The 14,688-nt window shown below is 35.6% G+C and overlaps 1 protein-coding gene across 4 annotated transcripts in view; it reads right to left on the reverse strand.

The window, feature by feature from the left end:
• Positions 1 to 380: 380 nt before the first annotated feature.
• LOC125066537 (hemicentin-1) overlaps positions 381 to 14,688 on the reverse strand; it is a 36,557-nt gene continuing 22,249 nt past the window's right edge. Inside the window, exons 3-13 of one of the 4 annotated variants that reach the window (XM_047674644.1) lie at positions 13,251 to 13,511; positions 11,813 to 12,009; positions 5,476 to 6,636; positions 4,389 to 4,954; positions 3,934 to 4,128; positions 3,396 to 3,585; positions 2,603 to 2,986; positions 2,057 to 2,213; positions 1,759 to 1,952; positions 1,352 to 1,556; positions 381 to 1,318 (exon numbers count right to left, since the gene is read on the reverse strand). In XM_047674644.1, the coding sequence (XP_047530600.1) occupies positions 1,387 to 1,556; positions 1,759 to 1,952; positions 2,057 to 2,213; positions 2,603 to 2,986; positions 3,396 to 3,585; positions 3,934 to 4,128; positions 4,389 to 4,954; positions 5,476 to 6,636; positions 11,813 to 12,009; positions 13,251 to 13,511 (3,475 nt within the window). In that variant the 3' untranslated portion in view covers positions 381 to 1,318; positions 1,352 to 1,386. Of the gene's footprint in view, positions 1,557 to 1,758; positions 1,953 to 2,056; positions 2,214 to 2,602; positions 2,987 to 3,395; positions 3,586 to 3,933; positions 4,129 to 4,388; positions 4,955 to 5,475; positions 6,637 to 11,812; positions 12,010 to 13,250; positions 13,512 to 14,688 lie in introns of those variants that run through there. The other 3 variants (XM_047674643.1, XM_047674646.1, XM_047674645.1) reach the window with 3 other exon arrangements.

Consider the following 14,688-nt stretch of genomic DNA (forward strand, 5'->3'; position numbering starts at 1 on the left):
ATTTAACATATTACGATTTTCGTTTGTAAAGGCGAATGAATCTTGATCGTGAGCCGAATCCGAGCGCACTAACAACAATTAAATTAAGTTTTTAATTTGAGCATGTTAAAAGCTTCAACTAGGTTAAGAAATTATGCAGTAATAAAAATTATATATTGATCAGTTTAATAAAAACTGCGGCAAAAACTTCCAACTATCGAAAGTAATTCTGATAATTGTATAACTGATCTAATGAAAAAGCTACAGATAGTAAATAAATATATTATTGAGCCAATCTGTATAGACGTCGCGCTTCGCTTCAGATCAAAAGATTCAACAACACGTTATTGTAAATAACTCGATGTATATGAGATGCGAGATGTAACAGAACTTGACCAGTTCTGTTACATCGCAATTATCAGATGATTTTCAAATTTAAATATTATTGTGATTTAATTTGCACTATAGTATAATGTATTTCACTATAGTATATTGGTAAAACAAAAACACAGTTTGTGGTACCTTACACTCAACCCATTCATTTTACAAGTACAGTACGATATATTTAAAGACACTATTTAATAAAAGAAGTACATATGCAGACACATTTCATTAGTACCTATATATTACAATTTATTTGTATTTTTAACGCCTTTTTTTGTTGAATAATTCATACAGACAGTTTTATGGCTTACATATCCGTATCCGTCCTTTTTTAATATAATAATACATTTTATGCAGAGTGTGAATATACATATAACTAAGTTATTGGCTGTATTTGGAATGCTTTTGCCTTTCCCTCAATGAGAAAATGTTTAAAAAATTAAACATTTCATTATTTGAAAAATAAATAAAGGATGTTTAAAAAAAAAATACAAAATAAACTAATTATTAATTTTGAAGATTTATTTCTAGCTTATCACTAATCTAATGCGTAAATGTATTTACACGCAGTTATATGAAGTATTCGGAGACAGTCTCATTAATTAATTTTATCTTACTCATACTCAGCGCCAGCCTCACCATCCGGTCGCAGCGACCGAGATCAAGATTTCCGCGCCCCCTTACTTCCTATTATTAGCTAACATTCTGCCCTCAGTTCACGGGCAAAATGAGTATTCTTAGTCGAGTAGAGGGTATTCCTCATAATAAGATCATAAAACAAATAGAAAATTCACCTTCGGAGGGCGACGAGAGAGAGAGAGAGAGAGAGAGAGAGAAGCAGTAATCAGTAGCTACCCACATTAGGTCGGTGGTTTATAATTTTTCAATCGCTAACTTAATTGCGGTAGCATATTTAATTTATAGCCGATCGAGTCAAAGTCGGATAAGAATATTCCATGAATCAATAAACGTCACAGAAATGCATCGAATGATATACCCATGCGCAATGTCTATGGCCGCGGCCTACACGATGATCTCGCGGATGACGCGGCGCGCGCGCGAGTTGGGCGTGGAGTAGCCCGACTCCAGCGACTCGTCGTAGCTCAGCGACAGGTGCGGCGGCTTGTCCTCGCCCGCCGCGTCGTCGCCCGCGTAGCCGTCCGGCAGCCCGCTCACCTCGTGGTACGGGGACTCTGCGGGCACACGGGCACGGTGAGCACGGTGAGCATACGCGTGCCTGGGGCTTACTTATATCTTACGGAAAGACTCGGCTGCGCGAAGTTAAAAGATGAGGGTCCGGACCCCCTCTTGAAATGAATATATCTATGTCTCAGCTGGGCGTTGATAGTTCAGTCAATCTATGTATGTCATAATTATGTAGATTGAATTACGTACCGATATGTTGGTCCATGCGTTTCTTGGGCTTGTGAACGGAGGCGTAGGGATCAGAGCAGTAGTCCTGTCTCGAGGGGTTTTGAGAGTTACGTAGTCCATAATCCGGTGCAGGTAGTTGTGTCCCGTGGGGCAGAGGGGGGTAGGAGGCGTAGTCGTCGATTGTTCCGTAGCCGCCATGTGCGATGGGATCATATCTATATTGTTTTAGTAATTAAGATTAAATGACCACATGATTCCACATTTATAACTAAAAACGATCGATCTCCTTTACGTCTTTCGATCACCCGTGTTAACTTACCCATAATTGCTCTGTCGGTCGATCATCTGGTGGGGAGACATTCCAGGTGGATTGTTAGCCGCGGCCATCTTCATTTGCCACAACGAGTCCTGCGAGTTGACGCTGCCCCCGTTGTTGCTGTTAGCGTAGCTATTTTCAATGTATCCCATATTCACCCCTATAATAAATTTCGTTTTAGGAATTGTGTTTTTGCGTAAATTATTGCACGATTCTTCATGCAAACAGACTTTTACTGTACACTTTTTAGTGTTACCCTCTACGCTGTCACTACTGGTTAGTCCTTTGTGCGTGCATGAGAAGAAATTTTAATCGTTAATTATTTTAAACTTGATCAGGATTGAATTGACATGCACAAGTTATTTTTTTAATTTAAATTATAATATGTAATTATTTAACAAAACATTATGAAACATTCAATTTGTATGTTGTATTGTTTGTAATATCGTTGATCGTTCAATGTTCATCAACCTTCCTTCTTCAACCTTCTTCAGTTTTTTGGACTATATGGATAGTTAAAGCTAGAAAAATAATAATTTGTTTACTTACAATCTGTATTCGTCATGTTTTGTCCTGGATGTGTTTGCGTGTGGGGAGCGATGTGGTATCCATAGCCTCCTTGAGTCGCATACACAGTGTTCTTGGAGTCGTCCATCGTGAGTGGTATGTCCATAGAATTTTCGAGGGCCTTATTTTCCATACCGGTGCTAGGATAATAAGGTGGTGGTGCTTGATTCTGAGGCGAACCCATTGGTGATCGCATGGAATCCATTTCGTAGTCTTTTGACGTTTCTTTCTTATTTTCATTGCGTTTGCAGCGACAAAATATAACCAAGAGACTCAAACACAGAAGGAAAACGAGACTCGAGATTATTATTGCGACAAGTGTAGACGTTGTCAATGTTATTGCTTCTTCTGCGAACGATGTACCAACTGTAAAAAGTACAATTTATAAATTAGTCCAAATTGCCTTAAATATTTAAATTATATGTATTCGGTGAAGTCGATCAATTCTATCCTATAGCTCGGTAATCATGATGCTGCAAGAGTTCAGGCGCAGGATCAAAACTGACCCACGAAAGTTTCTGTACAAGCCTAATCTAATGTATCTTATAAAACTATCAGCACTAGCACTTTTTGGTTTACCATAAATATTGGCATCCGAAAAGCGACTCGTAAATATCGTCAAATCTTTTTACCGTGCATTTTATATACTCCGCCATTAAAAATAAACGAGTCGATGTGACGTGAACGATGACGGTGTTTCACATAAGTAAAAGAATGAGACTTGATTTTTTTAAAGCGATAACCGACACGACCGGAACAGATAAAGAATAGTCACTTTGCGCGTCGACGTTGTCGCTGCACACGTTCTGGTTGTTCTGCAGGCAGAGCTTGAGGCGCAGGCGCAGGTCGGCGTCGTAGGCGGGCTCGGCGCCGGCGCGCGCGCGCTTGGGCGCGGGCAGGTCCAGCTGCTTCTCCTGCAGCGCCGCGCCCGCCGCCGGCGGCGACAGCGGCATCGTGTCCACCACCTGGGTGGTCCAAAATTTTAATCATTCCTTACGTCTCCTATGCTCCACCGACCTTATGCCCGCCCAAAAATATTAAAACACTTTAATGTAATATTCATCTTTTATAATAGTAAAGATGAATATGACATTAAAGTATTTAGTAAGTAGATTTTATTACAACAGTAAATCTAAAAAAAAAAAACAAAATTTGTGTTGTCGGGGGCACAGGTATGTACTTTAAAAAATAATTGCATTAAATTGTTGTATTAAACTCATTTGAAAATGATTAATCACATTTGATATTAGTACATTCGGCAATCTTACTTTGGTAATATCACATGTATTTTCAATCAATGGAGTTATATTTACCTGCCATCCATCCGAGCCCATTAGTTTCTCGATAACCCCGACGAGTGGCAGGCAGGTCGCTGCTACGGTGAAGCGAACCATTCTCGTACTGGGATTATAGTGAACTGTATCTGGAGGTATTATCCTATCCACCTTCGTCGTCACCGAAATTTCATTAGAATAATTACTCTGTCCTTTGGTGTTAACCGCCTTAACCTGATAATCGTAAATAATTAAATTCAACAAACATTTAAAAAAATATTACAATCAGTAAGAACAGTAAAGTTTTACCTTGAACTCATAGGTCACTTGCTGGTAGCATTAATAATAAAAATTTTGGTTAATTTTTTAAGAAATTTATTAATAACATGTAATAACAGTGTAAATTATATATGATAATTAGATAATAAAATAATAGGCAAATACCAGCATAGTGTGTTTTAATAATATAATTTAGATATATTGCAGTTGCTTACCTTGAAATAGTAAGAATTGTGCTGGTCGAGATGAGTCACGTTACATGGATTAGACCGACCGCAATCGTATTCTTTCCAATCGAAGGCATCAGTTTGTTTCGCGCTGCAATGTTCCCCATTGGCTGAGTTTCGTACTCGGCGGTACCAGACAAAATATTTTGTGCTCGTCAGCCCTCCATTAAAACCCTCCTCCCACTTTAATGTGACATAGGTCGCATCAACTTTCTGACTGGCTAAATTTTTTGGTGGCTCCGGGGCGCCTTTGGGTTGTAAGCGAATTTGGGGACTTATATTTCCCAATGAATTTTTCACTTTACAATAATAATCACCGTAATCTCGAGCCCTTACGCTTCGAATCATTAGTACGCTTAAATAGGAGTCGTTTTCGTCTGTTGTCGTGATGATCTCATAATGGCCGTCAGATGTTATCTGCAGGGGCGCAGGAGTCGCTCCGTAGAACCATTGAAACTCAGGCTTAGGGTAAGCTTGTACCCGACATGATATTTCAGCATTTTCCATCAAATCGTAGGCGACTTTCTTTTGCTGTTTGACAGATATCGGTTCATCTGTAATTTAATAACAACAAAATATGTTAATTAGTTTAACAATATACCGACTGAATCATATTCTATACGATATATATGAACTAAAACAGTAATATATTCACAATTTGTGTTCAATAACTACATTGTTATAACCTTCGCTGATCACTGCTGGTACTTTATCGTCTAAATAGTGATTTAATTTATGCTTCACAATTAAGAATAATATATTTAGGTGACGGTACTTAAACATACTATTATATTACATCTATTAAAAACAATGGGATTATTACAGTATTTGAAACTGGAAAAAACAATGAATAACACAGAATTACTATTTGTTGTTACAATCTTTTAGTCAACTTTAGCTTCAGAATGTGGGTCAAATCTTGAAATTCTATATTGAATGCTGGTTAGACTCTCACAATTGAGTTGAAATTTTGAACATTCTATTGTAGTTGGAAAGAACACGATTATATTATTTAGTTTTATTATATAGATTAAATAAAAGTTTGTTATAGAAAAACAGTGGCTCGGCTACTTACGTTCAATTCGTAGCTGCATAGAGGAATCGACTTTCTTTACTTCATTTTCAAAAGAGCAGGAATATACGCCCCGATCAGCAGGCAGTAAATCATCACCATTCGGTCTCGCTCTTCCGTGGAACCAGAGAACACTTTGTATGTTAAACACGGCGTTTCTGCTCTTATTGATCTCCGTTTTAACTTCATACAGATTAGCGTCAGGACGTATTTCGGCATTATCTTTGTACCACTTCACATTAGGTAAAGGCTTGCCGAGTACAACACAGGTCAAAGAGAAGTTTCTTTCGCCAGAATTTTTAATCATGTGCGGCTGCAATTTAGATTGAAACCGAGGAGGCTGATGTACTTCTAGGTTAACGGTAGCGAGTTCGCTGTGTCCGAGTTCATTAGTAGCCTGGCAATGATACACTCCCTCGCTACCGAGGTGTGCACTCGGTATTACGTACTTATTCCCGGTGGCGAGAACCGACGGCTTTAAGTCACCAACTTCCATTTCGATTTCACGGAACCAGCGATACTGGGGCACTGGCCAGCCGGGAGGTTTCGCACTGCACGTTAAAGTTACTCCCATTCCTTCCTGCGCTACAGGATTGTCGGGACTTATATACGACTGACCAGGTTTATGTCTCACGAGTACAGCAACGGATGCACTGCCCGCTCGTTCTACTTTGTTGCCGGTGCTTGTCGAAACTACATTTACAGCACGACAGACGTAAGTTCCCGCCATATCAGCGTTTACTCTGGTGAGTAATAAAATATTTCCTTTTTGACGAAAATCATTTCGACCCTCCATAGTCCATTCTATTGAAATGGGTTCAGGGTTTGATGATACTTCACACTTAATTTCGACGTTCCCGCCTTCCTCTGCTTCATAAGTTTTAGAATCCACAACTACATTAGGGGGATAGAGAACGTCCAAGTATATTTCGTTCTCGCCGGGATGGCCAAGTCCGTTGTCGGCGCTACAGATATATTTACCCGCGTCCTGCACCGTCACTCTTTGAATCATATGGTTGAATGAATTTGAAATATATTTTCCCTCCCTCGTCCATCTCACACCGCTCACTTTAGGTTTCGCGTCCACTTTGCAAACCATGTTTGCAGTTCCATCTACTTCGACTCGTAGGGGATTTTCAGGGCCGATTTCAACTCGTGGAAAATCTGCGCAAAATTTTACATATTAAAAATAAGTAAATTAAATCCAATTGTGCAAGCCCGTCTGGGTAGCTTCCACTCATATATTCTACTGCCAAACAGCAATACTTAGTATTGTTGTGTTTCATTTGCCAGTCTGCCTACCTAATACAATAAAATAAAAAAATGAAAAATAATATTGGTTTTGAGATTGAATTAAAATTTCAATCATGTATTAGATAACTAAATAACTTAAATTCCAAAACCGGCATCGTTTAACGTTTAAACGTAAACACGCAATGTTTTGTATGGATAGATTGAATAGAAAACGGACGCAATGGTTTTCTGAATACACAGTTCAAAGCACTGTTTACAGTAAGTGTCAGAATTAGAACGGACAGCGTAATATAGCTGGTTCGTGTTTTTCATTTAGGTCATCTTATTACAAATATTACCGACATCTGGCAGTTATTACAGGTTAGATAAATAGGAAGCCCGGAATTGCATGAGATCAATGTTTACATCAACATAAACCGAACTGTAATAGGCATATTTTTAAACGGCATCAGAACACGTGTAACTGACAGGAATACTCACTTGATCCATCCTCTGTACACATTTGTTTCAAAGATATATTACATAGTTAATGTATATACATCTATAAGAATATTATAATGCGAAAGTAATAACATTTTGTTACAAGTTGACATTCGGTGAAAATTTGTATGAAGCAAGATTGATCATAAGGAAGGACATAGGCTTTTTATACGCGAAAAAAACACTTAAAAATGTTTACTATAATTATATATACTTATTATGTCTTATTATGTAATATATGATAAATATATTAAAACAATGATTGCGTATTTATGTCTTTTTATTCCTTTATGCATCATTCAATCATTGATTCATTGAATCTAGTTTGTCTTAAAATTTTAAAAAACTAAATACAGAAATAAATATTTAATAACATTAAAATTAATTTGAACAATTCATATGAAAGTTAATGGAATCGAGAATGTATTCGATTTTTTTAAATTAAATGTATTTTTATAATACGAGCCGGTTTCGCCTGAGCTCTGTCCGTCCCTTTCCTTTTTTGGCCAACAGGAGTATATTTGACCTCGGCAGGTGAAACATTGTACTTGAAGCGAATGGAAAGACCTATAACGTGTTTACACTTTACCTTGAGACTAGTCATTATTTATACAATGTACAATACTATTTACTAAGGGACTCCTAGAACTCGTTAGTTCTTTGTATTTTATTCTAGACCATCGTTTGGTTTATCATAGCACCCTTATATTTATGAATACAAATTTAGAATGATTACATTTTTATAAAAAGTTTTTTTTTTTATAAGTTAATAAAGTATTCGATTTTCAAAATTAAACCGGAAAATTTTCACTTAAACGAAACGCAGAATCACACACACTGTTTCTGAATTCTAGGTTTCAGCATGAATATGAAGAAAGCTCTAAAAGCTCGTATTTCTCGAAGCCCCTTGGCTTTTTAAAGGAATCTCTTTATAGGATATTTGCTTTTCTCGCAGCATACGGAGCATAAACAAAACTCCTCATTTCATAGCGCAGAGTTCTACTTTAAGTGAAAAAGACTTTTACACTTATGAACGGTCAGAATGAAAATGGTTACTTAAAATTTACATTTCGTCCGGAGAGAAATATAAAACTGTATAAAATATATAATATGATTATACTATAAGCCTGAGAGTCGATTTTATGATCAGTGAAAGTAAAAAATATTTAGACCAAGTTTGTGTTACTTCTGTAGTCTTGTAAAAAAAACATGACTTGTTTGGGCACATTTGTAAGTTGATACATATTGCTATAGCAGAAACCTTCATGTAAATATCAAAACAACTATACATAGTTTTATACATAAATCAGTATAAATATATGACTTGAGCTTACGACCGCTTGCGACACAAAGAACCATTCATAAAATACATAAACAGTTATAATTATAAAAATAGCTGACTGACTTTCATGGCTGATGTCACTGAAAGTCAAATCGATAAAAAAAATTTGATGAAAAAAGAAAATCATCCCATCAAACATCAATCATTTCTCTTTAGTATTTTTATCTAAATCCAAGGCGTTGCAAACTGGCTTTTTTTAATCTCAATAAGAGAAAGTAACGTCTACTTTAAAAGGTATTTTTATAATGTCGCGAGCTCAACTTTACGATCAAATCGATTTACTGTGTTATAATACAATTCAACTCGCGAGTGACTACTTACTTTTGAAAGTCAGACGTATGTATGGAAATATGAAAATTTTCTTTTTAAAATTATCATTTTATTTTATATAACTAAAAACTTAAGGTACGCAAAGATTGGATTGCATTATGATTACGAACTTACAATATACCATATTAATTTATAACTTTTAATTACTTATCACATTTCTATATCTAGCATATTTATTACCTTTAAAGTGACACCATTAATAGTAAAAGTATATGTATTAAAAAATTGATGTCGGTATATCCGTTTGAATAGACTGAATAACTTATTGAACTGACCAGCATAAAAAATGCCACATACTTGATTTTTATTGGAGAAGGTTTTTATATTAACCACAGTTAACCGTAAAAAATGTACGAGTCTTTGTACTGAAAATTTGTATGAAGGGGCTGGTTTCCGAATCGCGCTAGCGTTTTTTTTCGCCTTAATATATATAGGGTCTGGGCAGTAAAAATATAAATTGAGAAAATCTTTGTGTTATTTTGCAATTGCAATAACCACGTAGCGGTAATAAGTGTCAACCAAAACTACGGAAGTGGTTTTTTGAATTGTGCGTTTATGAGTATAACCACTTAGAATGCCGCTAAGAAATAGTACGGTATATCAAATGCTATATTGTCCAATCGATTGCCTTGACTGGCGTTTGCCAATAAAACATAAGTAGCTAATAATTTAAACGATTTATGAAGTAACAATCGAATAAGCATTAAATTACTTGATCGATTCAATCAAATCGAAACAATAAACACGTATCTTTGATTGTTTAGATAGCTACTCGTATGTATTGGCTGTTACGTTGGCAGTTCCAAGTAGTGTCTTCAGCGTAAACAAAGAGAAAAACATTGGGAGTCGATTTCATAACTGTGGGGAAATCTGCACGATTATGAAGACAAGAATGTATTTGTAAATTTTCTTTTAACGTTTATCGTTATGTGTAATATCATTTTATGTATGTGTTTGATTTATTATTTTTGCTATTATATAATAATGAATTAAAAATAAATAAAAATATATTATTACACTACCTACTTAACACTATTAAATTGTGTTTACTTTGGAATTAAACCCATCAAAAGAAAATTAGTCGTTCTTAGTAGATGTAATATTTAATATCTCGGAATTGAACACACCAGTACAATGTGGGTCTACCAATAAAACTTTTAAATTGAATACCAAAATTTAAAAAATCGTTGATGTGTCTAAAGTTGAAATTCTCAGCTTTTCTCTAAGATAATAGGCACGTATATATAAGCGTACCTTACGCATCATTCTGTTCTTTGATGAGAACCGCATTAAAATCTGTTGCATAGTTTAAAAGATCTAAGTGTACAAAAGGCAGGATGCTGTAGAGATTTAATACTTCACAGAATTAAATTTCTAGTCCATTTCTAATCTTATGAACAATATTGCAGGAAAACATAGTAATGTATCAACAATAATACAGTTAGCTACAACACACTTTAAAATTATTCAATTTAGCATTGTCACATAACTAATACTCATTTTACGTCCGAAGAAAATAAGTCAAGAGAAGTCTCTTTCCAAGTGAGAAACTAGCACATACATATTTGTAGTTTAGATAAAACAGATGTAGAAATGCATTATACCTTTTCCCCCTTCCCAATAAACGTTGTATTGTACAGCTGATGAGAGAAAGAGACAAGTAGCTCTGTAACTATTCAACCGCTACACGTTTAAGTAACGCCGTGTGTACAAATACAACTGACGTCCTGTTTATTTATTGTTATAACGTTCTATGAAAACGAAGGCTTACAACGGACAAAGGAAACTTATTTCAAAAATAGAATATATATCCCTAGCTGCACAGTGGGCATATTAGTTATATTAACAAAATTTATACTTTTTGTTATTACAAAAGAAGATCCAACTTTGATCCAACTTTAAATGAGTGTCTACTCATAATATAAACACAATAAAACTTATTTGGATAAATTATTTGATTATATTATTTTATTTCATTATATTTCGTTGATGTATTGTCTAGTTCGAAAGCGGCCTTTCTAAAATGGAGTTGCATAACTCAACAAGGTTGGTTGTCGTAAGTATGCATTCCCGTATTTGTTTTTGAGCCGTGTCATATTTTACGTTTATATACCGATATATTTGCTAGTAAATAGTTCCCTGTTCCTAGTTAGACTTCGTAGTTATAATTAATGGATTCAATCAATGGACTCCTAGTTTTTTATTTATTTTTTAGTCGTGACAAAAATGTAATTGATTATTCCAAGTAATCGCATTACCTAATCAATTATGAATGGTTAAAATTCTCTATTATTCATCGTATTTATATAAATAAACTAAAATTAATTATTGTAAGACATACTTTAACAATAAAGTAAGATTTTACATATATGTGAGATTGATTGCAGAGAATTAATAATTGAGTAATAAGATGTAATGAACGAGTATCGTGAGTGAATGTATGTATGATTATTAAATTTAAAGACTTACTTAAACTGAATATATTGTAAGACGAATTAAGAATACAAAGAAGCTATAGTTTCACTTCTGACACTACATATATTTTACTTAATACATATAATTGTGTATAAATCTACCAATCTTGATTTATAACGTCTCTATTTTTAATTCTTATTTGTTTATAGTTAAGGACTTAAAGTTAATATTTTTATTCTAATCTTAATTGTATAAATTATAGTTTAGATAATTATGATGTATTACACAATTTTATGGAAAGTAATAGTAACCTGAACTTAACGCTCTCTGTTTCTACTATGAACAGGCAAACGAACCACACAACGACGTTTGACGTGATCACCTCTAAACTTTTACCTAGACTATACCATTGGCACTGAAAGAAAGTCGCTGCGATGATATTATCTCTGTGCCTGTAATAACACTCTCATTCGCTCTCACTTGCTCTTTAAACCGAAAGACAAAATACAAAGCACTTACAGTTGACGCTGAGATCCACCGTTGCTTCCAATTGCTGTCCCTCACGCATGGCGCGATTCTTCACGTCGCACCGGAAAGTTGCTCCGTCGTCTTCACGGCTTGGCTCGAGCGTGAGTACGGCCACGGTGGGCTCCACACGAGTTTTTCCGACTATCATTTCGGCTTCTAACGCACGGATAGAGCCATCGCGATACCACCTATACAAATAATTTGTATAATTAGCCATTAGCAGCCCGTAAATGTCCCACTGCTGGGATAAAGGCCTCCTCTCCCTTTGAGGAGAAGGTTTGGAGCATATTCCACCACGCTGCTCCAATGCGGGTTGGCGGAATACACATGTGGCAGTTATTGTTCGTATAAGTACATACTAAATAATAATAAAATTGAAAATAAGAATTGTAAGCAAAACTCTAAAATCAGCTTCTAAATTAAATTGGTGTAGTTGACACCAAATCTTGAGTCGAGGCTTACCTAAAATCTAAATAAATGAAAGAAAATATATTATAAAATAGGACTATTTTTGTCATAACTTTATTTTGTATGCAAAATATACTAGGTTACGGCCTCTAAACCTCTATGGGATTAGCGTTAGCGACTTATGGTGGGATCTATGAAGCGAGTAATGACAGACAATGGAAATTTATTTAAACAAATAGCCTAAACATAACTAATTTACCGAGTTCTTATTAATATTCCAGTAATGAACATTTTATACAATCAGTCATTCAGTATCCATAAGAGTTAAAAATATAGCTTATGTATTATTTTATTTTTATAACATGGTTTTAATATAAAATGTATTGTATTTTGAAGCTACTCTACTATACTATATTTTTTTGTAAACAAAAATTTTAATAAAATATTATAATTGTATCGCTGTACCACTGACTCGCTCACATAACTTTTTTTTCAGATTTTTACCCTTAAAAACTAATCTTTATTGTAGCACACACATTTGTAAATATAGCTTACGAGAAATATTATTATTTTACATGAAATCAAGGTGTATATATTATTGAACAAAAAAGTTTTGTTATCTTGAGCATTTTATTACAAACATTATTTAATTAATTTCAATGTGATAGTTAAAATTAATATTGTAAATGTTGCCATGTATAATAACCACGAGAAATCAATCGCCATATCCCACATCAGCGCAATCGAAGTAGCGGACGTAGTAACTCATTGCGCGACATTTATTTAGATTATTTCCGTTTATGTTATGAATAAACGTCGCTTTCAACGAGTATTTCTAATTTTAAGCGTATAGAATATATAATATTATCCGTATTATGTAAAAGAATGCTGATTAAGAATAAAAAAAACAGTCCAAAATTTAAAAAATTAAAATAGTCAAATGGTCCAGCAGATCATATTTTCGTTTTGACATTCACTAGCTTATGTATTTTATATTTGCAATAATTTAAATGAAACTTACTTTATAATTGGACTAGGAGAACCTCCGACACTTGAACACGTCAGGTTAAGCTGTCTGCCTTCCTGTGCTTGAGCCTGTGGTCCAGTGTTCAGCACTGGAGGTTGTGGTTGAGTGAGTACCACGAGGTTGTATCCCTGCGAGTGCATTGTGCGTCCCGACCCACCGGCTTTCACTCGACACTCGAACTGTCCGTTGTCCCGTTCATACGTTACGTTTGTTATCTTCAAATCGAATCGTCCTTCTGACGGTGCGTACATTATCCTGTTAAAATAATATCTTGTTAAAGCATAACCATTAAAGAAGTCAAAAGTCAAAGTCAAAAGTCAAAAATCTTTATTCAATATAGAAGTGTTTGCACTTGCTTATTGATTGTCAAAAATCTACCACCGGTTCGGAATTTAGCACCTCGGACCTGAGAAGAACCGGCGAAAGAAACTCAGCGGGATATATTTTTTTTTCATAAAAGAAGTTATAATGTATCACATATATTGTACTTTGTGTACATATATAATCTGAAAATTAGTAAATAATTCAGTAGAAAATTAATTAGATAAATAAAATAAAGATTTAAGTATCGGCTATCAAATTCTAGTATAAAAATTATATTTTTTTTTTTTTTTTTTTTTTATGTCATAAGGTGGCAAACGAGCAGGAGGCTCACCTGATGGAAAGTGACTACCACCGCCCATGGACATCTGCAACACCGGGGGGCTTGCAGGTGCGTTGCCGGCCTTTCAGGAAAGAGTACGCTCTTTTCTTGAAGGTTCCCAAGTCGTATCGGTTCGGAAAAACCGCCGGCGAAAGCTGGTTCCACAGAGTGGTTGTGCGAGGCAGAAAATGTCTTAAAAATCGCGCTGTTGTGGATTTACGGACATCTAGGTGGTGCGGGTGATATTTGGAATTTTGACGAGATGTCCGAAGGTGAAATTCAGCAGCCGGGATTAATTCGAACAATTCCTCGGAACATTCCCCGTGATAAATTCTGTAGAAGATGCAGAGCGATCCAACATCTCTACGCAAAGCCAAAGGATCAAGCAGATCGGAAAGGGCTTGATCGTCGATAATTCGAGCCGCTCTACGTTGGATACGGTCAAATGGAAGGAGCTGGTACTGGGGAGCACCCGCCCAGAGGTGAGAGCAGTATTCCATGTGAGGCCGAATTTGCGCCTTGTATAGTCTTAGACGATGGGCCGACGTGAAATACTGTCTTGCCTTGCTGAGCACACCAAGCTTTTTTGATGCCAATTTGGCTTTGCCTTCCAATTGACCGCGGAACTGAACGAGACTCGAAACATCAACGCCAAGTATTCCGATACTAGCTGTAGCGGCTAACGGAATGTTCTCGAATCGTGGAGATACGACAAATGGTGTTTTTTTAGCAGTTAACGCGCAAACTTGCGTCTTTTTGGGGTTGAAGTGAACTAGGTTTAGCCGACCC

This window comes from Vanessa atalanta, chromosome 9, assembly GCF_905147765.1.
Source record: "Vanessa atalanta chromosome 9, ilVanAtal1.2, whole genome shotgun sequence".
Lineage (NCBI taxonomy): Eukaryota > Metazoa > Arthropoda > Insecta > Lepidoptera > Nymphalidae > Vanessa > Vanessa atalanta.